Raw genomic sequence first — 27,271 nt, 5'->3', positions numbered from 1 at the left:
TGGAAATAAAAAACATTTTTAAAAGTTTATTATAACTAACAAAATAATTTCAGGTCAAGATTACTACATAGAAATTATAATTGATGGCTAGATAAACACTTTATCCTAGAAAGTGCACACTGGCCTCAGATGTGTTTGGCTCCAACGTGCCTTAAAGTGTTTTTGAGTCTGAGCGCCTCCCCGTGGCCCCTACCAATGTACATATCACATTTATAACCAATTTATAGTTTTGAATCATCATTTCTGTTTAAAATGTCTATTTCTGTAAACTGGGGGCATAGGCAGGAGAAAGGATGTGAGCCTTTGCTCAGGACTGTGCCCCGGATTAGAATACCACTCCTACAGGAAAATACTTCCTTTCAACATGCTGTTCCCTGGACACGGCGAGCTGACAATTAAAAACTACTGTAGGCATGTGTGGAGAAGAAAAGGTGCAGATCCAAGCCTGTGGGCATGGTGGAGGGAGAAATCAGGATGAAAACACAAAAGGCAGCAGAGCAAGAATGAGCAGCCTGAGGTCGGCAAAGACTAGAGGGCAGGAAAGGCCGTGAGCGCCAGTGTCTCCCTGAGGGCGCCACCCCCAAAACCCCAGACTGCATCCCTTTCCTTCCTTCCTAACTGAAAAAGGGTCCCTCTTTCCTTCCCTTCTCATACCTTTATAAGAATGAATCAGAGGAATTTCCGCCACAGCAATTACAGAAGGACATCATTTTCCAGCCCTACTATCTCATTTACGGATGAGGAAACTGAGACTCAAGAGAGGGAATGGGTCTAAACTATGGTTTTTAAAATTGTGTCTTTTAAGTGAAATCATTCAAGAAGAGTAAATAGATAAATTAGAGCTGATGGGAAGGACAGCCTGCCTCTGCCGTGTGGGCCCCCAGAGGCTCTGTGGAGCAGCTTTAAAATAGTGGTGTAAAGTGAGAGACAAGCCAAGCCCTGGGTCCTGCCCCGAAGCCAGGGCAGCAGCCCGGTATTAACTATATTTTCCTATTTTCTGTAGTTCTGATGCTCTGGCATCTGGGGCCTCACTGATGGAGAGGAAACTGCCCCTCCCGGGCTAGCTAATTCCTGGAGAGAGCAAACAACTCCCCTGTGAGCCCAGCTTTCAGATGCAAACCCAGAGCTATCCCCCAACCACCTCCTTCATCTCTCCCAGGGCTTCTACACTCCAGGCCAATAGCCCCGTCCCAATCCCCCCAGGGCCGGGTACCAGACAACTAGGGGCAGCCCCTATGCCCCAGAGCCCACCAAAATTATTCAAACTTGCTGATCCGAAAGCTGTCTACCCTGCATCCTGCCTTGCCTGTTCCTTCCCACGAAAACCACAATAAAGTCTCCGGCCCCTGCCTTCCCCTCACTCCCTCTGCCTCCTGACCAAGCCTGGTACTTCCCCATGTGGCTCCCCCATGGCACGGCCCCTCCTCTTGGTAATTCTAGCAAACTACTTTTTCAATGGCAGCTGTCTCCTGGTCTGCTGGCCTCACCCCACCTGGATAACAATAAAACCTACATTTTAAAACAGGCCCATTCTAGAAGCAAACATTATCCTCAGAAATCCTGGAGTTAAGATTCAGAAAATTCACATCCTAAAGGTGCCACAACTCTGGGGAGAGCCTGGCCAGCAAGCTGTCTCCTGGATGACTTTCAACTGTGGGTAGAGAAGGGACCAAAAGTAAAGGAGGCTTGGGGCCTGGAGCCATGGAAGAGGACGAGACAGGTCAGCAGGATGACTCGGCAGGAAGGCAGGCAGTAGAGAGGTACCAAGGCGAGTGTGGCTTTAGGAAGAGGGACAGAAAGAAAAGGGCACCATGGCACAAGACTGGGCAGTGTCCAGCAACTTGGGGCCAGCCTCAGCCGTCCAGCTCCTCCTTGACAGTGATGTGCAGGGGGCAGATGCGCAGAGGCTCAGGGGGCCCACCCCCCCGCGCGCCCCCCAGGTAGAAGTAGGGCCGCACCTCCCCGAAGCGGGCGTGGAAGGTGTAGAGGTGGCAGTGGCGCTCCGCGTCGTAGAAGGACAGCTCGCCCTCCTCACACTCCAGCTCCACGCGCAGGCGGCGCGGAATGGTCGGGACCAGCGGCGATGTGGCGGGGTCCGAGGTCACACAGTGGTCCCCCTCCACCCCCTGCGTGCGGCACACGTACCAGAAGCCCGAGCGGGTGTCATGGTAGCAGCTGTGCGAGTGGCCCTCAGCGCCCGCGTCCTGGCGGGTCCGCACCACACCCACCCGCCAGCTTGGCAGCCCAGCCAGGTCCACCTCCCAGGCGTGGGAGCCTTGGGAGAAGGTGCGGGAGCCCAGCAGGCAAGGCGCCGAGGAGAAGCGCTCCGGGTTCTCCACCTGGACTCGGTAGCCGTGGTTGGTGACGCTGGTGAGGTCATCGGACACAGAGAGCCAGCCAGCAGCGGTGTTGGGATCAAAGCTGAAGGGCACTGAGAGCAGACGAGGAAAGTGGGGGAAAATCAGCAAACCTCACATCCCACCCTTCTGCCGCCAACTGATGCCTCCAGTCCCCCCCAAAGTGACCAAGTGACCAGGCCCCAGTGCACGGAGGGGCTGCCCTGGCTGAGGGGCAGTGTCATGGGTTGAATTGTGCCCTGCTAAAAACGATATGTTGAAGGTCACCTCCGAAGGTGACCTTATTTATTTGGGAATGGGGTCACTGCAGATGTCATTAGTTGAGATGAGATCAGACAGGAGTAGAGTAAGCCCTTAATCCAATATGACTATTGTCCTTACAAAAAAAGAAGAGGAGGGGCCGGCCCGGTGGCGCAAGCGGTTAAGTGCGCGCGCTCCGCTGCGGCGGCCCGGGGTTCGCTGGTTCGGATCCCGGGCGCGCACCGAAGTACTGCTTGGTAAGCCATGCTGTGGCGGCGTCCCATATAAAGTGGAGGAAGATAGGCACCGATGTTAGCCCAGGGCCATCTTCCTCAGCAAAAAAAGAGGAGGATTGGCGGATGTTAGCTCAGGGCTGATCTCCTCACAAAAAAAAAAAAAAAAAAAAAAAAAAAAAAGAAGAGGAGACACAGACCCAGGAGGGGAGAAGGCCATGTGATGAAGGAGAAAGTGCTACAGCAAGGATGGCCGGCAATTAGGTTTCAGAAGGAGCGTGGCCCTGCTGACACCTCCATTTTGGACTTCTAGCCTCTGGAACTGTGAACAAATAAATTTCTGTCATTTTAAGGCATCCAGTTTGCAGTCCCTTGTTATGGCAGCCAGAGGAAACCAATACAGGCAGGGACCCCGCATGCTCACACAACTCCCATGATGTCTGAGGAAAGCACTAACATTCCCCTGCGTCCTGTAAAATCATGATGACCCAGTCCGTTTGTGCTGCTATAACAAAAACACCACAGACTGGGTGGCTTAAACGACAGAAATTTATTTCGTATAGTTCTGGAGACTGGAAGTCCAAGATCAGGGTGCCAGTGTGATTGGGTTCTGGTGAGAACCCTCTTCTTGGTTTACAGATGGCTGCCTTCCTGCTGTGTCCTCACATGGGAGAGAGGGAGCAGCTCTCTCATGTTTCTTCTTATAAAGGCACTAATCCTATCAGGGGCCCCCCATGACCTCATCTAACCCTAATCACCCCCCAAAGGCCCCACCTCCAAATACCATCACATCAGAGGTTAGGGCTTCAACATATGAATTTGGGGGGGACAGAAACACTCAGTCTATAGTGCATGACATAGTGACTCACATGGGCTGGAATCACCCTGGGAGAGGTGATCCTGAACTGAGGAGGCCTTTCATTACATATACAGTATGGTTCTGAAGAGAGAGGGAAGCCAGCTTCCCTTTCTGAGGAGGTGGCCGGGTATCAGGACCCAAAGAGGAAGGAGTTCTGCCTGGAGGGTTTGAGCAGTGGGGCCAGGAGTGGACAGGGCACCAGGGACCTGTCTGAAAGAAGCTGGAGAAGGGATCAGTCGAGAGATGAGGAGGTGTGATGGGGTGGGAAGAAATGAGTTCAGCTGGCTCTCTGCCTGGCATGAAGTGCTCCCACCCCAGTAATACCTACCCACACCCGCACTCACCAGACTCAACAGACATGACCATCTTCCTCCAGACGCGGTACTGTAGGGAGTCCAGGTACTTGCAGACATCGATGAGCATGCCCGGCTGGACGGGATCTGGCTCCATGGTGCAAAAGAGGCTGGAAAGGGAGAATTGGGCCTGATGGGTGGGGCCAAGGCCATGCATCCTGGGCCTGACTGGGTCAGCTGGAAACAGGCAACAGGACTTGTTCCCTTGCCTCAGGCCTAAATTCCCTGCCACCTTGCCCAAGACAAACCTGGACTGGGCTCTGATGGGAGATGAGCGAGGAGCCAACTGGGCAGCTCATACCCCTTCATGATTCAGTACTTGGGCTCAGCCTGCCCCATACACATAAATAGAAGGTTCTCAGACACAGTTTCCATCCTTGTGGGCAGAAATCACACTTACACATCTGCTTATGCGATGTCTGAGTCAGAACGGACCATAAGGATCCTCTAGTCCAATAGTCTGAAGGTGTCACTGGCGTTTGAACACCTCCAGTAACAGGGAACTCACTACTGCTCAAAGTACTTTCTTCCATCTTTGTACAGCTCTGACTGGGACACAGTTCTTCTTTATTCATTGCTTTGAATGGGCTTTGTGTTGCCCAACAAACGGCAACACAAACCACTGTGTCTTGAGGCTTTCAGAGGGAGAGGGCTAACCAAGAAACAAGCCTAAATATTAGGACGACCCCGAGAAATACGAGCCACGTGCAGGATGGCACACTCACTCCCACACCGTGGATTACCGGTAATGCTCCACACTCAAGCAAACAACCTTGCACCAGTGCAGTTGGAAGTGGCATGCCTTGAAAGAGGGCTCTCTCCACCTGGCCAGTCCCCACCACTCCCTCTGTGTTAACACCCAGCTGGCTTCATTACCTGGCTGGCCCTGGAGCCAGTGGAGTTTGCACCCCTGGTATCTGTGCCTGCTCTTCCCCTCCCCTCCACCAGCCATGGCAACTTACCGGCGTTTTCGGCTCTTGTGTTTCTGAAAGAGAAAAAAACCACAGAGACACAAACATAGAAAATAAGTAGAAGTTTCTGACCTCAAAAGGAGTCATACATTCCAAGTTTATAGATCAGAAGCCTTAATATTGTTAAGATGGTAATATTCTCCAAATTGGTCTACAGATTCAATGCAATTCCTATCAGAATTCTAGCTGGCTTCCCTGCAGACACTGACAGCTGATCCTAAAACGCATATGGAAATTCAAGGGATCCAGAATAGCCAAAACAATCTTGGAAAAGAAGAACAAAGTTGGTGGCTCACACTTCCTGATTTCAAAACTTAGTAAAAGCAACAGCAATCAAGACAATGTGATACTAACATAAGGACAGACATATAGATCAATGGACACTGCAAGTCTAGCAATAAACCCTCATATTTACTGTCAGTTGATTGTGTGTAAGGGTGCCAAGACCACACGATGGAGAAAGAATGGTCTTCAACAGATGGTGCTGGGACAACTGGATACCCACATGAAAAGAACGGAGCTGGACTCCCACCTTGCACCATATACAAAAGCTAACTCCAAATGGCTCAAAGACTTAAATGTAGAGTTAAAACTATAAAACTCACGACCTTGGATTAGGCTATGGTTTCTTAGATATGACACCAAAAGCACAAGCACCAAAAGGAAACACACATAAATTGGACTTTATCAAAATGAAAAAACTTCTGTGCTTCAAAGGATGTCATCAAGAAAGTGAAAAGATAACCCACAACATGGAAGAAAATATTTATAAATCACATATCTGATCAAAATCTAGTGTCCATAATATATAAAATCTCATAAAATTCAACAACAAAAAGACAAGCAACCCAATTTAAAAAATGGGCAAAAGACTTGAATGTACATTTCTTCCTAGAAGATATACAAATGGCCAACAAGTACATGAAAAGATGCTCAATATCATTAGCCATCAGAGAAATACAAAATAAAACCCCAACGAGATCTACTTCACACCCGTTACAATGGCTATAATCAAAACATCAGATAAGTGTTGGCAAGGATGTGGAGAAATTACAGTCCTCACACACTGCTGATGGGAATGAAAAATGGGGCAGGCGCTTGGGAAACACCCTGGCAGCTCCTCAAATGGCTAGACTTAGAGTTACCACATGATTCAGCGAATCTACTCCTAGCACATACTCAAGAGAAATGAAAACATATGTCCATGAAAACTTGTATGTGAATGTTTACAGCAGTACTGTTCATAACAGCTAAAAGTGGGAACACCCCAAATGTCCACCAATTGCTGAATGGATAAATAAAATGCAGTGGCTCAATACAATGGAGTATTATTCAGCCACGTACTGACACATGCTACAACATGGATGAAGTTTTAAAATATTATGCTGAGCGAAAGAAGCCAGACAAAAGGCTACATATTGAATGATTCCATCTCTATGAAATGTCCAGAATAGGCAAATCTATAGAGACAAAAAGTAGATAAGTGGTTGTTGTGGGTGGTGGGGATGCGGGCACAGGAGGGTGACAGCTAAAGGGGATGGAGTTTCCGTTTATGGAGACAAAAACATTCTAAAACTGATTGTGGTGATGGTTGCATGACTCTGTGATATACTAAAAAACCCTGAATTGTACATTTTAAATGGGTGAATTATATAGTATGTGAATTATATCTCAATAAAGCTGTTATATAAAAAAAGAGAGAAAGTCACAAAACCATCCTGAAAGCACACTGGTTACTGGGCAAGAGACACTCCCAATTTCCTAAACAGAAATAGCAAGGAATCCAGCTTTCAGAACCCACTAAATGATTTTATAATCTGGGGCATTTTGGCAACAGGAGACATCATGGTTCAAAGCTTTGTATGAGGTGGAGAACCCACAAAGGTCCCCAGCCAGAATGTGACATCCTGCCCAAATGGAGGACGTCCCTGTCCCTTCCCACTCCACTCTACAAAGACTCCCCTCCAGAAAGTTCAGCTGTTCTCCAAGTAGAGAAGAACTCATTATCCTGACCGATTTCTAAACTAGCTTTCCAGTTATAGAAACTTCTCTATAAAGACCCAGTGACTCACGGGGGGTAGGGGGATGGGAGAGTGGGGGATGAAATGAACAAAAGGAAAAAAGAAAATAAACTAAATATATTTTTTAAAGAGAGAATAGAGTCATCCTTTTCTTAAGAAAATAATAGAGAATACCAAAACATCATACTTAAATAATTGTATAATTTAAAAATACTCCATTTTGTATTCTTTGCAAAATCCTATAACCCCAGTCTAATCATGAGAAAAACATCAGAAAAACCCAGATTGGGGCAACATTCTACATGATACCTGGCCAGTATTCCTCAGCACTGCCAAGGTCAGGAAAAACAGAAAGAATAAGCAGCTATCACAGACCAGAGGAGAGTGGGAGACCTGACAACTAAACGCAATGTGGGACCCTGCATTGGATCCTGGAGCAGAAAGAGGACATGAACGGAAAAAACTGGTGAACTCCAAATAAGCCTGGAGTCTAGTTAATAATAATGCACCAATGTCATTTTTCTAGTTTGGACAAACATGCCAGAAGGTAATGTAAGGTGTTAACAAAGGGAGAAACTAGGTGGAGAGGTACACGGGAGCACTCTGTACCATCTTTGCAACTTTTCCATAAATCTAAAATTATTCCAAAATAAAAAGTATATTAAAAAAGTACTCCATTATATTAAGAAGGAGTAAAGAAAGAAGAAATAAAAAAACAGAGAGCAAGAGCAAGTGCAGGAGAGGGAGGGAGAGGGAGAAGGAAAGAAGAGGGAGGCAGAGAGAAATGAAGAGCCCCTCAAGGAACCCTGTTCTGATTAAAATCTTTCCACCTCTTGACACAGCAGAGCACCAATCTGTAAGCTCCTCCAGCCCAGTATCCAGGAGCTACAGGAAGACTGGGATGGCCAGGGCTGCTGGTCTCGGGCTGCCCACTGGCTCCTGAACATCTGGTCCCTGTCACTGAATCCAGATGAGTTGCTCACCATGAGAAAAGAAACATCATCTTCCTTCATCTCCATCTGCAGCCGCTCAATCTCATGGGCCAGAGCCTCTGTGTCTTCCGTGAGCCGCTTCATCTTCTCCTCGGCCAGAAGCTGCTTCTGCCTCGCCTCCTCGGCCACAGCATCCAGGATGGCCTGCTCCTCCAATCTCAAGAACTCTCGAAGCTTATCAAACTCCTGCCGGATTCGCCCTTCCAGCCAGGCAGCCTCCACCTACAGCAGAGGGTGGGCGGGAGCCACAGAAGGTCAGACACAGAGGGAACCTCAGCCATCACCTGACCCAATGACTTAGATTTTTAAAAATTTTAAAAATACCAGATTTTTAGCAATGGAACTCTATTTTTGAAAGAATCCATATGTAAAACCCCAACAGATAAACTATAGATGCAATTTTATTAGCACAAATTTATAAGTTTAAATTTAAAATGTCAAATATCATAATGAGGTTATCCTGATAAAATAAAAAAAATAAAATCATTGCTTAGATGACAACTGTAGTCCCACAACTTCCTCAACATACAATATTCTGTATCTTGTTTAGGTCGCACAACAGCAACGGAAATCATGAATCACAGACAGGAACTGTCGCAAATGGCAACGACTTTTAAAAGTTATTTGCCTTCCAATTTTAGGACTTCAAATTTGTCTGATCCAGAGGCTTACCAAAAGAGTAGTAGGAAGTATTTATTTTAAAACTGAATTATTAATAATATGCATACTCCTAATCATAACTGCAAAAAGCTTTTTAAAAGTTGAAACAAAACCATAAATGTAATTAAAAAAATGCAGAGAAATATTTCTCATCTTGGAAGGAGAAAGACCTTTCTTACCATGATATGAAACCGAGAAGCCTCAAAGAAAGAATGAGATAACTGAATACATATAAAAATAAGAAGTTTTGTATGGCAAGAGACTACTGATCAAGTTAAATACATCAATACAATTCTAAGACGACTATTGGAAAAACAACTCAGAATGTGAGCTGCAGCAACGGCAGGCTAGTAATCTCATCTCTGGGTTGAAAGTTCAGTGTATGTTTACGGCTTTGATGATATGATGATGAAATGATTCAATGAAAAAGTGAAAATGACCAAAAAAAGTGAAAATGATTCATTGAAAAACAAATGACAAACTAGGAAATTATTTGCAACATATGACAGACTGTTATTATTCTTAATACACAAAGCGCTCTTATGAATCCACTAGGAGACAAGACAAATATTCTAAGAAAAACGAATGTGAACTGGCACATACAGAAGAAACGCAAATGGCTATTATACTTGTGAAAGGATGTACAAACTTACCAATGCAAATGAGAAAAAATGCAAATGAGAGCAAATGGCACGGCTGAAATGTCAGACTAAAAGGACTGATAACGTATAGTGGGAGAGAGAGTGAAGTCCAGGATGATTCTCATCACACAGGAAGAGAAAAAACAGAGCAGGCAGGAAAAACCAGTTGTACAAAGCCAGCTCCAGACCCCGCACTGCTGGCAATGGCAGCCTCGCAGTGAAACTTCCATCCACTCATCAGCCTGGCCTGAGTGGACTTGGAGGAAAAGCATTACTCCAGCTAGAATCTGGAATCGTCACACCTGGCCACGTTAAGAGTTCCACATGCCTACGATGGGCAGACAGGTGCCGTCACTTGGACACGTGGACACTCCCCAAGTAACACCACTCCAGTCCCACACAAGGCCAGCCAGGTGACGGCGTTAGCCACCAAGGAAATCAGGTGAAACCACAGAGACGAAGCCCCAGGATTCCACGACGACTGCAGGACAACTCAAAAAGTGAGCCCTCGCCACGGCAGGCTAGTGATCTCATTTTTGGACTGAGAGTTCAATGTGTGTTTATGGCTCTGACAATATTATGACAAAATGATTCTTTGAAAACAGTGAAAAATAACTCTCACATCAGTTTGTTGGTCTCTAAGACATGAGAAATGTTTTTTTTTTAAGATTTTATTTATTTATTTATTTTCCCCCCAAAGCCCCAGTAGATAGTTGTATGTCATAGTTGCACAGCCTTCTAGTTGCTGTATGTGGGACGCGGCCCCAGCATGGCCGGAGAAGCGGTGCGTCTGTGAGCGCCCGGGATCCGAACCCGGGCCGCCAGCAGCGGAGCGCGCACACTTAACCGCTAAGCCACGGGGCCGGCCCAGACATGAGAAATGTTGAATGACTTCTCTCTGTTGACATTTCACATGCATTATCTCATCTGAACGTTTAAAAAAATCCTAGTAAGAGGGACTTGTTTTCTTTGTACAGAGCTTGGAGGGGTGAGGGATTTGCCTGGAGAACACGGCTTGGATTTGACAGTAGGTCTGCTATGTGGTTACTGCCCTGACCACCAACATTTCACAATCCTTTCTTCTGCTCTGTTCCACCAGCTCTGTGGCTGGGGGTAAACTCCTTGGCCAGATGTTGATGAGGCTTTTTCCCAAGCCTAATCCTCTCCCATGGACACACAGATACTGGAGGCCTGGCCGGCTCTGTAGGGGAATGCCAGGCAGACTGAGCCAGGGGTGTCTTAGCTGAGGGTGGGATGAGTCCACCTGAGCAGTAATTATTAGAAGCACTCGCCCAGGAAGCGAAGGAGCAGAGCCAGATAACCAGTCAGAAACCAGGCTGCCAACCCACCCCAGACTCAGGTGAAGAGAGGGTGCCAACGTCTAACAAGAGTGGGGATGGAGGAGGGCCAATTCACTCACTCAATTAACACACATTTATTGGTCACCTACTGTGTGCCAAGAATTCTTTTAGACACTAGCGTGCCCTGCTTTCATTATATTCTAATGGAAGGAGATAAAAAAATAAATAGAAAACAAAAAGTTAATTACAGGTAGTGAAGTGTGATGAAGAAAGTAAAACAGGGAGATACGATAGCAAGTAAACGGGGAGGGCTCCTTTGGGTAGGGTGATCAGGGAACGTTCTCGGGGGGACATTTGAGCTGAGATTTTAACGACAAGATGCTGAGCATGGCAGGAGCTGGGGAGAAGCCTTAGCTCACGTAAGGACAGAAGGCCAGTGTGGCTGGAGAGAGAGTGCAGCCACGCATGGGAGGCGATGAAGTCGAGGGGCAGGCAGGGCTGGGATGGGTGCCTTGGAGGACGTGGCAAGGAGTCTAGATTGTATTGAGAGTGTGATGGAAGCCACTGGACAGTTTTAAGCAGAGGAATGACCCAATCGGTGTATTTTTCTAAAAGGTCAGTCCACTCCATGGAGAGTGGATTGCAGAACAAGAGCAGAAGCCTGGGGCCCAGGTAGGAGGCCAGGTGAGAAACGACAGTGACCTGGAGGGGGATGGTGGCAGTGGAAATGGAGTGTTGGATGGACATCATCTATTTTGGAGACAGAGGGCACAGGCTTGCTGATGGAGTGGACACAGGGAGCAAGAGGGAAAGAGGAATAACTAATGAGCCCCAGGTCATCATTGGCTTGAGTACCTGGGTAGATGGTGAAGTGCAGCACGAGCTGAAGTTAGTCTGAATCCACAGTGCAGACGGCACAAGTGGCTTTTTAAGCCACTCCTGTGGCTGCTGGTGTGGCCATCCCCAGGTATTTAAAAACGCCATGGCAGTGCAGCCACAATCAGCAACTGAGGACATGGCTGTGATAGACCATCAGGGCTGGGGAAGGCTGACCCTGCATCAACAGCCAGGCCAGGGACAACCCACCCTGCCCTCTCCCCCGCACTACCCTGGGTGACCCCAGTCTCCCCACCCAGCCCAAGCACTCACTCACCTGATTGTGTTTGGCGATGGCCTCGCAGGAGCGCCGCATGGCCCAGAAGGCCTTGGCTTTCTCCCTAAGCGTGTGCTCCATGTTCCTGCACTTGGCCTACGTGAGGAACAAGAAGGAAGCACGGAGGCAGGTTAGGGCTGGAGGCCAGGCAGGGAGGACAACATACCAAATTCACAACTGCAGTTCCGCGTCAACACGGGCACAAGTCAACCACATTTACTGAACTGGTCCAGCCACGCGCTGCAAAGCACAGCAGAAAGTACAGCCCTCACCTGGAATCCAACATTTACGGCATAAAGGGCCCTCAGATTTCCTCTAACCCGGCCCCTTTGTTTTATCTCTGGTACAGATGGGGAGACAGGGCTGAGGAGGTAAAGAGACCTGTTTCCTCTCGAGTTGCTCATAGCATAGCATAGAATGGCGTCTTGCTCAGGCCTAGAGCTGGTCCAGGCCAGCCGTGAATCCCTGAGCTATGTGCGTAACTGTAGAGACAACGTGCTCACAGGCTCCCTTCGAGACTTTCTGAACTGAACTGGCTTGCAGTCACTCACAAACAGGTCTGATTATGGGGCCAACCCAACTGGGCCTTAACTAAATGACACGTCTCCCTGCATCCCTACCGTATCCCAATATTCTAATAGTGCTTGGATCACACGAAATACTGTAATCAGCAGGCTCAAATACTTTTTGTTTAGTAGTTTTTGCTTTTTAAACTTTAACCATTGCTCTGACCTCCTTGGACTCCTCGAAGAACCACTACTAGTTTTAGGTTGAATTGCTACATTTTGTATCCAAAGCCTATCACTTTCTCTCCATCTTTATTCTTCTCTCTCCACATTCTGAGAAAGCTTTCCAAGTTTATTCTTCATAAAAATAATCAAAATAATTCTAATAACATTAATTATAAATGACTACCATTCATTGAGCATTTACTATTTGCCAGGGACTGTGCTAATTACTTTACAAATGATGTCACTTAATCACCACATGATCCCTATTAGGTGAGTAATATTATTAGCCCCATTTTACAGACTAAAAAAACTGCAGCACAGAAAGGGGAAGTGACTAGTCTGAGGGCACACAGCTAGTACGTGGCAGAACACGGATGTGAACCTAGACAGTGGTGGAAGGCGGTCTCCAAGCTGGCCCCCAGAGACTCCTCCCTCCTGTGAGATAAGAAAGTTTGTTGTTTCAAGCTGCCAAATTTGGGGGTGATTTGTTATGCAGCAATAGATAATACAGATTTGTGCTCAAAAGCCACATCCCTACCTGGACTTGATTCAGACGAGATTCTGGAGTTGGAGCTGCTGCTGTAACGGATAAGACGTTTAGGGATCTGGGGAGGGGGTGAGTGTATTCTGCAGGTGGGAGAGACATGAATCATCACTGGGGCCAGAGGGCGGATTGTTGGAGGCAGCCTCTAAAATGACCTTGGTGACTTTGGTGATCCCCACCTCCTGGTATCCACGCCCTGGTAGAATCCCCTCCCTCTGGGCTGGACTTAGTGACTTGCTTCTAACCAACAGAATACAGCAAAAGTGATAGGCTGTCACGTCTGAATTGAGGGGACAAAAACCCTGTGCATGCCCTTTCTCGCCTCTCGCTTGCTCACCTGGATGGAAGTCAGCTGCCATGCTGTGCTCTAGCCTATGGAGTGGCCCACAGGGCTAGGAACTGAGGGTGGCCTCCAACCCAGAGCCAGTGAGGACCTGAGTCCTGCCAGCAGCCACACGAGTGAGCCTGAATGGGGATCCCGGCCTGCTTGAGCTTCAAGCGAACTGCAGCCCCAGCCAACACCTCCGTCGCAGCATCACGAGAGACCCTGAGGCAGAGGCACCCAGCTAGGTCATGCCCAGATTCCTGGCCCAGAGAAACCAGGAGATAACAGACAGTTTTTATTTTAAGCTACTATGTTTTGGAATAATTTGTTATGCAGCAATAGATAACTAGCCTGTCTGTCCTGCTCCACAGCCCATCCTTTTAATTGCTAGACTACAGAGAATAAAACAATGACTGATTTCATTTTCTGCAGGTTTTGTTTTATTTTCTACTCATTCTGGTCATTTTTATGTTCTTCCTGAGAATATTTAACAGATTTTTTAAACATCGTTTTCTGTAGTACATCATCTCTAAGGTGTGTCTCCTCAACAACAGAATAACAGTATGAGCATCCCACAAGACCACTGAAATATCATGCTAATGTTTTATTTTGTGGGATGACATGTTTTGTTACAAAGTCATGCAGTGGAGTCCAAAAGGACAATTCTGTGGTTTTCCAGAGAAGTGTGAGCAATAGGAGCGAAGCACCTGCCCCCACACCTTACCCAGGAGTGTGCTGGCTCCAAACAACACGGCCGACCCTCTTCCTCAACTCCAATGGCTGGGAGTTACAGGACAACGAAGATGGGAGGGGGGACAGTCCCTTGTCCTTCCCAACTCTTCAAGCACTTGGAGAGTTCCAGTTTAATTCAGCAAAGACCAACCCTAAAATGGCCCTTCTCTGAGATGTTAGCTGGTGAGATCAACCAATGATTATATTATTACTAGCAAGCTGTTATTATGGAGCATGTACTATGCACAGGCACTAAATTAAGCACTTTACAAACATCATTCTATTTAATTCTTACATTCCTGTGGGGTAGGCACTATATTCCTATTATAGAGAGGAGAAAATAAGGCCCAGAGGAGTTAAGTAACTTGCCAAAATTATACAGTTAGACAGTAGCAGAACCAGGATGTGTACTCAGGACCGTCCAACACTAAAGGCCATGTTCTTAGCCACAAGACTGTACACCCCTTTTCATTAAGAGAGCTACCACCATGCTTGTCCAGCTGTCTTTTGTGTTTCTCAATGTGTCATCTTATTTCCAAATTTGTTGTTATCAAACGTTGTCAGTTTTCTTTAGTTCTGGAGAATAAAAGCTTATAATTCTGTCAACACTTGGCCCAATACCTTAAATAATCTAGCATGTTAATGAAATTTTCCTCCCATAAATGTCAAACTAAACAATACATTTAAAACAATAATGGATATTCAAAAACTGGAAACAACCCAAATGGCCATCAACAAGAGATGGATGAATAAATTACGGTATATTGACACAATGGGAAGTTACCTAGCAACAAAAAAAAGGAACAAACCACTGATACATATAACATGGGTGAATCAAAAAATATATGTACTATTTGGGAGGAACAAAGCCAGACACAAAAGGGTACACACAGTATCATTCCATTTATGTGACATTCAAGAACAGGCAGCACCAGTCGAAGGCGAGAGAAATCAGAACGTGGTTGCCTCTTGGTGACTGACTGGGAAGAGGGAGCGAGCTCTCCTCGGTGATGGAAATGTTGTACGGTTTGTTCAGGGTGGCAGGACAGGGGATGTGTAATAGTTAGAACTCATCCAACCGAACATTTAAGACCTATGCATCGGGGCCGGCCCCGTGGCTTATCAGTTAAGTACGCGTACTCCGCTACTGGCGGCCTGGGTTCGGATCCCGGGCTCGCACTGACGCACCGCTTGTCCCACCGTGCTGAGGCCGCGTCCCACATACAGCAACTAGAAGGATGTGCAACTATGACATACAACTATCTACTGGGGCTTCGGGGAGAAAAAGGAGGAGGATTGGCAATAGATCTTAGCTCAGCGCCGGTCTTCCTCAGCAAAAAGAGGAGGATTAGCATGGATGTTAGCTCAGGGCTGATCTTCCTCACACACACAAAAAAAATAAGACCTATGCATCTTATTGTATATAAATTATACCTCAAATTTTTAAAAGCCTGTAAAAGGAAAACTTGAGAAGTTTTAGCCTTTTCTTGTCACTTACCAAGAGCTTTCCTTCCTCATTGAAAGGAAATTCCTTCCTTTTAATTTCTCTCAGGTTTAATGAGTTACTTTTTACCTTTCAATCTCCTTTGTTGTTGGCAATTTATTTTCTTTGGCATAAAAGACAAATGTGCAACCTCGTAAATAAGTAGAAATTGAACACCCCTGTAACCACTACCCAGGATGTGTCCCTTCTCAATCTTATCCCCTTCTTCCTGTCAGAGGAAACAACTGTCCTAATTTTTATAGTATTTCTTTGTTTTTCTTTATATTTATATCACCTATTATGCATCCATAACCTAAATTATATCTTTAGCTTTGCCTGGTTTTGAACTTTATTTAATGAAATCATACTATATGTACTCTTTTGTGTCTTGCTTCCTTTACTTAACATAAGGGTTGTAGGATTAAACACGTTATTGTTTGTAAGTTTACTCATTCACTGTTGCACTGTATTCCATTGTATGAATATATCACAATCATTTCTCCATTCTGTTAACAAACAGTCAGGTCACGTACAATCTTCGAGTAACACAAATAGTATGAACATGCTTGTCTAGGTCTCCTGGTGCACATGTACACTCGTTTCTCTACAAAATATTCCTGGGGGTAGAACTGCTGGGCCACAGGTCCACGTTTCTTCAACTTTAGCAGATGATGCCAAACCATGGTCCAAAGCAGTTGTACCATTAACCATTTGGATCTTTATTTTTAATTATCTGTTAAAGTCTTTTCACCATTTTCCTATTAAGTTGCCTGCAATTTTGCTACTGGTTTGTAGGAATTTATTATACAAGCACAATGTATGTCTTTTATGGATTAGATGTATAACAAGTATCTTCCATTGTATCGCTTATACTTAATTTAAGTATGGTCAAATTTATCAGTCTTTGCCTTTAGAATTAGTGCTCGTTGGTTTTGTTTAAGAAATACCTCCCTGGGGCCGGCCTGGTGGCAGAGTGGTTAAGTTCACGTGCTCCACTTCTGCGGTCCAGGGTTCGCAGGTTCGGATCCTGGGCGCGGACCTACTCACTACTTATCAAGCCATGCTGTGGCAGCATCCCATATACAAAGTAGAGGAAGACTGGCACAGATGTTAGCTCAGGGCCACTCTTCCTCAAGCAAAAAGTGGAGGTTTGGCAACGGAAGTTAGCATAGGACCAATCTTCCTCACACACACAAAAAAAGAAATACCTCCCTACCTGAGGTTACAAAAATAATCTCCTATATTACTTTTTTAAAGCTTTATGGCTTTCCTTTCACATCTAGGTCTAATGTGGATACCTGGAGTTTATTTTGTGAATGGTGTGACCAGGTAGCTTGCTGTCTCAGAACTATTATTTAAGAATACTATCATTCCCCACTGATCTGAAGGGCCACTTCTATCATACCTCAAATACAGATCTGTTTCTAGGTTCTCTGGTCTGCTTTTCTGGCCCATCCTGGACAATACCACAGAGTCTTAATTTCTATAGCTATAAAATAAACTGATGTCTACTAGATATCTCCTAAAATGTTTTGGCAATTCTTGGCCCTTTCAGTTTTCATGCAAATTTTAGAATTAGCTTGTCAAATTCCACAAAAATAATCAGGTTGGGATTTTGATTGTAGTATTGACTCTACAGATCAATTTGGGGATAAGTGACATTTTTAAATACTGACTCTTCTAATCTATGAACATGGTACATCTTGCTACTTTGTCTTCTCTGATGTCTCTCAATGAAGTTTTGTAATTTTCCCTGCCAGAGTTCTACACACTTTTTGTTACATTTATTCCTAGATACCCAATTTTTTATACTACTGTAAACAGTTTTTATTTTTTTCTATTTGCTACTGACATACAGAAATATAATTGATTTTTTTTTTTTAATTTTTTGTGAGGAAGATCAGCCCTGAGCTAACATCCATGCCAATCCTCCTCTTTTTAGCTGAGGAAGACTGGCCCTGGGCTAACATCTGTGTCCATCTTCCTCCACTTTATATGGGATGCCGCCACAGCCTGGCTTGACAAGCGGTACATCAGTGCGCGCCCGGGATCCGAACCCGGGCCACCAGCAGTGGAGCACGTGCACTTAACTGCTACGCCACCAGGCTGGCCCCTACAATTGATTTTTAATCTTGATTTTGCAACCACCATTCTGTCTAAACTCATTTATATTCATAATTTATCTGTAGCATCTTTTTATTTTCTATGCAACAGAAATTTCCATGCAGACATACGTGATCATATTATCTGCATATAATGCTACTGTTGTTTCCCTCTTTCCAAACCTTATACCTTTTATGATTCCTGACTTACTTTATTGGCTAGGAACTCCAGCACAAAACTGGATTGAATTGGTCATAACGGGCATTCCTGTCTTTTTTGTGATCTCAATAAGAAAATTTTCAACATTTCACCATTAAATATGGTATTTGCTAAAAGTTTTTTGGTAGACACCTTTAATCAGATTAATGAAATTCCTTTCATTCCTAGTTTGCTAATTTTTTTAATCACAAAAGGATATTGAATTTTATCAAATGTATTTTTTTGATCTACTGAAGTAATCTAAGTGGCACAAAATTGGATTTTTTCTTATCTAGTCTACCTTTTGTCATTTAACTGGAGTATTTAACATAATTACTGATATATTTGCATTTAAATTTACACTCTTGTTCTGTACTATTTGTTGTCCTTGTTCAGTATTTCTTTTTCTTCCTTCTCTTGCCTTTTTTTAGATTTACCATTTTTTATTCCAGTTTTTTCCCTTCTATGCATTTAATGGTTGACCTAGAAAATACTACATGTAAAAGTGTGAATTCAAACGAATCTAAACAATATACTTTCCACGTTTGCCTTTGATATTCTGATTTTACCCTAAACCCATCTGTGTCACAGGGGACCACCATTCAGGGAGCTGCCTACAGGACAAGGAGTGCCTGACCAGCAGACTGCCGGCTCACTGGTGGGGGCTTGGGGGTGGAGGCTGGTCAGGGCCAATCCGGTCATCACCGCCACGGGGAAGCTGAGTGACCCCGACACACCTGGAACATCACCCAGTCTCCAAGCCCCGGAGAGCAACGGGCTCTGATTTTGTCTTCCAATTATAACATTCAAGATGACTTAATTATAAACACACACAAAATAGGAAGTTTTTATTTACACTAAAAGATTCCGAATTTGATTAGTCTACATAGTTTTTTAAAAAACTACAATTTGATTCCATAAGCAGCAAATTTCAATAGCATATTTAATACCCTAAGGATTTTACAAAATTGTTTTACCCAAAATATTCGTTATCACAGGTATAACAGAAAGTGGGAAGGGTGAGGGTAAAACAAAGAATAAATATTATTTCCCAAGATCATCACATGCCTCCTGCAAGTGCTTATCAAAGTGCTAGAGCCATGTCTAAAGCCAGGGCTGTCTGGCCCGAGCCTGGTTTTCTGTCCTCTGAGGCCTTATACAGTCTGTTGCTTCTAACCAATCCCCAGCTGCTTCACCCAACTATCCCCATGTGGCCGTGAAAACTCAGCTCAGGCCCCCTTCATTTCCTCCCGGAAGCCACCTTGATCTCCCCAGTAGAGTTCAGGTGCATCTCTGTGGGCTCTCACAGCTCCCCAGTACACCTCTGTCATCCCACTTACCCTGGATAATCGCCTCACTTTCCTGGAAAGGTTGCAGGCTTCCTGGGGGCAGGTCCTAATGCCCAGGTCCTCTCACCTAGCACAGTGGTGTTCAGTAAATCTTTGCAGAAGGAATGGATGGTTGTTCCACAAGGGTCGACAGCATACCCCCAGGTCCCAGCACAAAGCAGATGCTCAATTAACTACTTGCCCAGTCAATGAGTGCACTGAACGCCCATGTTCCCACGTCCTTTCCACTACGCCACATCGCCTCCAGGACTGAAAGTTAGGAGACCTGATTTGCAGCCTTGTCTTTGTCACTAACCACTGGTGAGACCTTTGGCAAAAGCCCTTTCTCTCTCTGGCTGTCAGGCTCTTCACCTTAAAGATGAAGGCATGAAAGTTTCTACGGCATCTCAAATTTCACCATAAAAATGAAACGTGGGATGGCCCAGTGGCGTAGTGGTAAAGTTAGCACACTCCGCTTCGGCAGCCCAGGGTTCACAGGTTCAGATCCCGGGCGCAGACCAACGCACCACTCATCAAGCCACGCTGCAGGGGCAGCCCACAGATGTTAGCTCACGGCCAATCTTCCTCACCAAAAAAATAAATAAATAAAAAATGAAAAATGCAGTTTTCTCTGTCCATGTTTACCTGGCGGATCACCAGGATTTCCCAGCATCTGTCTCTAGTTCATGTCTTTTTTCCTATATATTTCAAACATTTGATTTCAGGCAGATTGATGTTGCAGCTCTGAGCTCTGGCACCTGGCCACCCAGGGTCAAATCCCAACTCCTCCACTTAGTAGCAGGTGATCTTGAGCAAGTGCCTTAACTTCTCTGCACCTCAGGGACGAGAATACTGCCTAGCTTATAGGATGGCTGTGAGGATCCAACAAGTCAATCCACGTCTAGTGCTTACAAGACTGCACCGGGCAAGTGTGAGCTCTTATCACTATCAAGTACCGCTTAGTGCCAGGTAACTTAACTCTCCTCAGGTTATTTCCCAGCTTTCTTTTTTTTTAATTGAGATATAACTGATATACATTATATTAGTTTCAGGTATACAACATAATGATTCGATATTTGCATATATTACTAAATGATCACAAGTCTAGTTAACACCCATCATCACACATAGTTACAAACTTCTTTTTCTTGTGATCAGAACTTTTAAGATCTACTCTCCTAGCAACTTTCAAATATGCAATACACTATTATTAACTATTACATCTCCAGGATTTATTTATTTTATAACTGGGAGTCTATACCTTTTGGCCCCCTTCACCCATTTCACCTACCCTTTAACCCCCTCCAGCTTTCCTACATGGATAGCATAAATGCATCCGAGACACCCTGATCTCATCCAGATCCCTTTCTTATCCATCTCAACCCAGTCTGCCCGTTCTTCCTTTCCCCTTGGTGTTCAGCCTTCCTTAAGACGCAGGTGTCTATCATGGCCTAGTGCTGGGGCCCCGTAACTCAGGAGCCCCAGTGAGCAGTGTTCATAAGACCTTATCATGCCCCTAGGCAAACGCCTAGCCAAGCAGGCAAAAGCTGTCCTCCAGTGCAACCTGGATCTGGAAGGGCCTGGCCCATAAGGGGGGATCTGGATGGGGGTGAGTAGTTGGGAAAAAGCAGGAAAGAATGGAAGGGGGAAGACTTAAGAGGTACCTGGAATACTCCTAGGTTAGACTTGACCAGACTGATTCTAAGACGGTAACCCCAACCCCCCTAATTCTAAGTTGGAAGGGGCTGGGCTGGGGCAGGAAGAGGCTGGAGGGCAGGGAATGGCTGTCATGCCAGCCCTGTGGGATGGATAGGAAAGGGGTCTGGACAGGGCAGTTCAGAGGCCTGGGACTTGGTGGGGGTTCAGGGCAGGTCTGCTCTGAAGATGCAAACTAGCGTGAACGCTGGCCTGGGGGCAGGAAACCTGAGTTCTAATCCTTGGTGTACCACTTTCCTTCCCTGTAACTGGCATGAGTTGCTGTTCTCTCTCCAAGTTTTCACTTCCTCATTAGTAAAAGGTAATCGTCTCACGGACCCCCATGGCTCTGGGTCTATGTATTTGGAGGATTTGCAAGTTTTCCATGAGTGTTTTAATTTAGTGTTTTCATTGAATGATAACCTAAAAAAATACTAAGAGAAGCCTATTGTGAGTCACCTTATAAACAGTGCTGACACATGCTTTCGGTTCCTGCCACTCAGCACCAGCATTTGTATTTTGTTAACAACTTCCTCGACACCAGGCTACACTACTTTCATTGCCTTGGCCAATAAGGAAAGAACAGAAATACACTTCATAGGTGAGGCATGTTCTAGACCCACAAGGAAGGCCAATTACATTAGAGGGAAGTTTCACAGTTCTTCAAACGGAAATTTTGGCTGGCAAATCGAGTAACCACTTGGACAGGGTAGAGGGGTACCCAAGTATTGCCAGAGAAGCCTCATAGCCAGCCAGAGGCAGGGTTTTAGTTTTAGCAAAATAAAACTTTGTATTAATATTTTAACTAGAATTGTATTGATTTTAATTTTGTTTGTACTTAATCTGTAAACTTCTTTTGGTTTCATTGCCTACATATGGTATAAGCAAAAGATATGCACACTAGTTTTGTGTTTGTATATAAGGAACCTGATACAGTAATTTAAGTCACACTGTTGGAATTTTTTTTCCCTCTAAGACAGACGTTTACACTGTTCAAGTTTGAGAAACACTAAACTAGAGGATTTCCTTAGGTCCCCTGAAGCTCCACCACACACTTTATAGCTCTAGTTTAAACAAATAGCATGTTCTGAAATCTTATTGGTCCTTCCCTTCCTGCCCCACTGCACTTAGGATAAAATCCCAAATCTTAACATGCCCTACAGTGTCCTACAGGATCTGTCCTGGACACCTTCATTCCTCATCCAGGACATCTCTGGTTGCTGCATGCCCTGCCCCCCAGCCCACCATCACTGCTTGCTGCCCCTCACTTAGCTTACGCCTTCTGAGCCTTCAAGTGTCTGCAAAATCACTTCTTCAGAGACTCCTCCCCATACACCATCAGACGAGAGCAGGCCTCCTTGTTACAACGGGCCGCCACATCCTGTCCTGTCCCTCACAGGAACGCCAGTCTAAAACTATGTAATTATTCACGTGATTGTTACTTAACCATGCCTATCTGACTCCAAGAAGGCAGGGGCTAGGACTGCCCTCTCCTCTCCTGGCACACAGTGGGCACTCAGTCAGCACCTACTGTCAGCCCACTGACAGTGGTCCTTATCTGCTCAGCCTCTAAGTACCCACACACACACACAGCTGCCTCTCAGCTCCCGGAACAGAGGACCAGCAGGGAAAGTTTTACCCTGGGACCAGAGAAATTGCTCTCAAAGTCCATGACCAGACTAGGGGCTGAACAAGGCCCCAGGTGAACTCTACAGTACCTGCTGTGTACTTTGGAAGAGTTACTTAACCTCTCTGAGACTCAGTGTCACTGTCTGTAAAGTGGGGAGAGTAGTACCTCCCTGCAGCAAGCTGAATAATGGCCCCCCAAAGACGCCCACGTCCTAATCCCTAGAACCTGTGAATGTACTACCTTATATGGCAAACAGGACTTTGTAAATGTGATTAAATTATGGATTTTAAGATGAGGCGATTATCCTGGATTGTCTGGGTGGGTCCTTGTAAGAGGGAGATAGTAGTAGTCAGAGAAGGCAATGGGACAATAGAAGCAGAAGTTGGAATGACGTGCTTTAAAGATGGAGGAAGGGGCCTCTAAAAGCTGGACACGGCAGGGAAATAAATTCTCTCCTAGCCTCCAAAAGGCATGTGGCCCTGCCAACATCTTGATTTTAGGACTTCTGACCTCCATAACTGTAAGATAATAAATCTGTGCTGTGTTAAGCCACTTTAGTAGTCTCCCCTTATCCATGGTTTTGCTTTCCGTGGTTTCAGTTACCCATAGTCAAAAAAGTGGTCCAAAAATATTAAAGGGAAAATTTAAGAAATAAACAATTCACCAGTTTTAAACTGCACGCCGTTCTGAGTAGTGTGATGAAATCTCCCGCTGTCCCGCTCCTTCCTGTCCAGGAGGTGAATCATGCCTTGGGATGGGAATCATCCCTTTGTGCAGCATATCCACCGTGTATACGCTATCAGCCAGTTAGTCACTCAGTAGCTATCTCAGCTATCAGACTGCCTGTGAGGGTACCGCAGTGCTGTGTTCCAGTAAGCCTTACTTTACCTGATAACTGCCCCAAAGCGCAACAGTAGTGATGCTGGCAACTCAAATATGCCAAAGAGAAGCAGTAAAGTGCTTCCTTGAAGTGAAAAGGTGAAAGTTCTCGACTTAAAAGGAAAGAAAAACATGGTATACTGAGGTTGCTAAGATCTATGGTAACTTTTATTACAGTATATTGTTATCATTGTTCTATTTTATTATTAGTTATTGCTGTTAACCTCTTACTGTGCCTAATTTATAAATTAAACTTTACCATAGGTATGTATGTATGGGAAAAAACATAGTATGTATAGGGTTCGGTACTATCCGAGGTTTCAGGCATCCACTGGGGGTCTGGGGACGTAGCCCCCATGGACAAGGGGGACTACCACACATTTGTGGCAATTTATTACAACAGCAGTAGGAACCTAATACACAGCCTAATAGGGTTTTTATGAGGATTAAATTTGTTGCCATTGAAACATTTAAGAGCACCTGGCACATAGTAAGTGGTCAAAGTGTTGGCTGGTATGATTATTTTATTCGCCGAATTGCTCACACGGTAGCCAAAGCGATCTTGCTGAAGCACACATCTCATCACAAAATCCCTATTTAAAAGCTTTCAGGGCTCCAGAGAGCACACAGTGGAAACCCCCTCAGCCCCTTCCCACCTCCTCAGCCTTCCCATACTGCTCCCCCCACAACCACCACCTACTCCAATCATCCAGAACTACAACTTGTGTATTTGCTGTCTGACTTCCCCCACTACAATGTGAGCTCCGTGGGGCGAGGGCTGTCTTACTGACCTCAGCACCCAGAACAGGTCCTGGAACACAACGGGCCCTTGGTACTTAGTTGTCTAACACACGAATGAGTTCCACCCTGCACCAGGCTGAGCACTCTCGGTCTGCATTCTCCTCACATCTTTCAGGATTAGACTCCCTACCCCAGCAGACATCACTCTGAGTGCCCATCGATCTGACAGCATCATTCCTCTGCTTAAAACCCTCCAATTGCTCCCTACAGTCTCTAGGATAAAGACCAGGACTTGAGGCCTCTTGGCTCCTTCTGCATCTCCACCCTCATTCTAACTACTCTGAAACTCTCGGTGCCTGGAAAGTCAGGCCTCCCCGCTTCTGGACCCTTACATATGCTGCTGACTCTGCCTGAAATACCCTCCCTCACCCTCTTCACCTGGCTAACACCTCCTCATCCCTCAGGTCTCTGCTTGAAGCTCTTGAAGGTATGAAATATTGTTTATCTGTATTCTGCAGTATTCCCAGGGTCTAGTAGTACAAGGCATCTGCTGAATAAACAGAAAATTGTCATTAGGCCATATGCGCTTTCTGGCACTTGGCTCACTGATCTGGAATCCTGGCTTAAGCCTGGACCTGGTGGTTCTGCCTTAGTGCTCTTGGCCTTGACCCCTGCCCATCTTCCTGATCTGCACCTCTGCCAGCCCCAAGGTGATTAGTCCTGACTTGATCCATGGTGCCTCCCTACAGTTCCCACAATGCCCAGCACTTACTTTAGCTGTCCCAAACAGGACCTGGCACTTCTGCCAGTGGAAATGGGAAAGAGCATTGTTGTGGACCACTGTTAAATAAGGTGACAGAAGTTACAGGGTTATCCCTCTGGCAAGCTACTGTAGTGTTCAAACATGCATACTGATGACATTCCTCTTCACTTGAACTTTGTCAAAATGTATATGGAACTGTAATCAACTTCTGATATTTTTTAAGAAAGGATTAAAAACAAACTAACTAAAACAGGGTATGGAGACTAGGCATTGGGGGTTCTCGTAGCGCCTCCTTTTCAAAACACTCAGCTTCCTACCAGCTAACCAGTATTCTCCAAACTGTGGGTCTGACCCATGTATCAGTAAGTGAGGAAAGAAGTTAGTGTTTCACTCCCTGTGCACCTTTTAAAATAAAACAATAAATAAAAATAAAACAACAGAAAATGCCAGAGTACAACAGACATTTTCACTGATACATACATATGGGTGTTCTGGGTCACAAAAGAAAAAAGTATTTCTTATTAGGGCTAAGGTCAAAAATTCTGAAAACTCCTGAGTTGGCTAATCCTTGCTTTCTGATCATTTTTCCTTCCTAAACCAAAGAATTCTCCATGTTAGTTCTGCCCTAGAAGTTGCCCCCTACTTTACTGGAACTCTAGGCATTAGGATGCTGAGAGAATGATCCAGAATAAACCAGCTGGCTAGGGCCAGAGGCTTCCCCACAGCTATACAATAGATGACAGCACCTTGGGAAGTTAGGTTACCGACTTGGGGAGATCTTAAGGCTCCATGTCCCTGGCCAGGTCTTGGGCTCCCGCACCTCTAACCTGAGTATGGCAAGCTCCAGGATACCTGAGCGTTACCCACACCTGGGCTTCTCATAGGCCACACCACATTGGTATAAAGGATGTATGGCCTCAGCCGTCAGAAGTGGGCGGGGCTGGCTCGAGCACACCATGTAACCCCAGTTCTCACACTTCCTGTTTACACCCTTCCCCCATCTCAGGCCCCCTGGGCCGGCCCTGAGGAAGGCAGCCTCAGTAGGTTACCAGGGTCAGAGAGGTAGGGTCCTGAGAAGGCACCAGCAAGCTGGCAGCAGGAAGAGGGGCAGGGCTGGGCGCACACAGCTCTGGCAGGCGGGAGCGGCGGGGTCAGGGGTGCTGGGTTCCAGTCCTGCCTCGGCCACCACTTGCGCGCCCAGCCACTCCCGCACACTGCCGCTCTTACCCGAAAGTCGTGAGCAGTGTCCTTCACTGGCTGGACGCGGTGGCCCTGGTGCCGGGGGTCGGCCTGGCACGAGCAGCACAGCAGCTCCTTGTCGTCGAGGCAGAAGAGGTTGAACGGGCCGCGGTGCAGGCGGCAGAGGCGCGGGGAGCGGTGGCCGGTCCAGCGCGCGCCCTCGGCCTCCTCGCGCAGCAGCTTCTCCACCAGGTTGTTGAGGGTGTGGTTGGTGCGCAGGTCGGCGGGGGCTGCGCGGTCCTTGCACACCGGGCAGGTGGGCGCCACCTGCACCTCCCAGCAGCGGGTCACGCAGCTGCGGCAGAAGTTGTGGCCACAGCGCAGAGTCACGGCGTCGCGGAAGGGGTCGTAGCAGACGGCACAGAGCAGCTCCTCCTTGAAGGAGCGGTAAGGCCCGGGGGACACCGCCGGTCCTGGCTCCATGGCCCCGGCCGCCGGCTCCCGTGCCCCCAACTTTCGCCCCGGCCCCTCCTACCCGCCTTGTGGGGAGCGGCGCCCAGCCCCTTCCCCCTCGGAACGCTGAGCGACAGCGGCGCCGGCCAATCGCGCGGGAGGCGCTCGTGAGGCTCCGCTCCAGTTCCGGTCGGCGCGGGAAACCCCGGAAGACCGGGGGCCGGTCCACGTGCTCTGCGGTCCCCGCCAGTACCCGGCAGGGTGGCCCAGTTTAGCGAGGAAGGAACTACCCAGCTCTGCGTAGGGCTTGCGTGTCACTGGAAACCTATTTCCGATTTGATATGGGAAGGGAAGTCTAGAAGCCCTCTCCTTAACTGATCCCCGGAAATCTCAGGCCCGCGAGGTAGGAAAAGAGAGAGCTCTCCCCTTCCTGGTTCCGAAGTAGAGGCGGGTCTTACAGTGCTCTCACCACTTAGGATTTATAGTGCCTCTCCAAAGATCTGCCCCCAGTCTTGCATTAATTGTTTACTTATTTTGTCCAGTCTTAGTCCTGCTCCCTGGGGTAAGGAGGAAAGGGGTGAGGGAAGGGCATGGTGGGAAGACCTCTGAGAAGACCGATTCTTGTCCCGTGGTTAAGTAGGCAAGTCACAATCTTTCAAAATATATTTCCTCTTGAGTGAAATTGCGATAATATCTGTCTCCATGA

General features: G+C 46.4%; 1 protein-coding gene across 1 annotated transcript; it reads right to left on the bottom strand.

Annotated features, from left to right (window-relative positions):
* On the bottom strand, positions 1 to 26,663 carry TRIM35 (tripartite motif containing 35). Its single transcript, XM_058550468.1, has 6 exons — positions 26,161 to 26,663; positions 11,782 to 11,877; positions 8,018 to 8,248; positions 5,005 to 5,027; positions 4,034 to 4,152; positions 1 to 2,431 (listed from the first exon to the last, which is right to left on the bottom strand). Exons 1-6 carry the CDS (start codon positions 26,593 to 26,595, stop codon positions 1,854 to 1,856), a joined length of 1,482 nt encoding a protein of 493 aa, XP_058406451.1. The 5' UTR covers positions 26,596 to 26,663; the 3' UTR covers positions 1 to 1,853.
* Positions 26,664 to 27,271: the final 608 nt, after the last annotated feature.

The sequence above is a fragment of the Diceros bicornis genome, chromosome 11 (assembly GCF_020826845.1).
Source record: "Diceros bicornis minor isolate mBicDic1 chromosome 11, mDicBic1.mat.cur, whole genome shotgun sequence".
NCBI classification, from domain to species: domain Eukaryota; kingdom Metazoa; phylum Chordata; class Mammalia; order Perissodactyla; family Rhinocerotidae; genus Diceros; species Diceros bicornis.
Note: the sequence above shows the minus strand (reverse complement) of the source record. Positions and strands in the feature narration are given on the sequence as shown.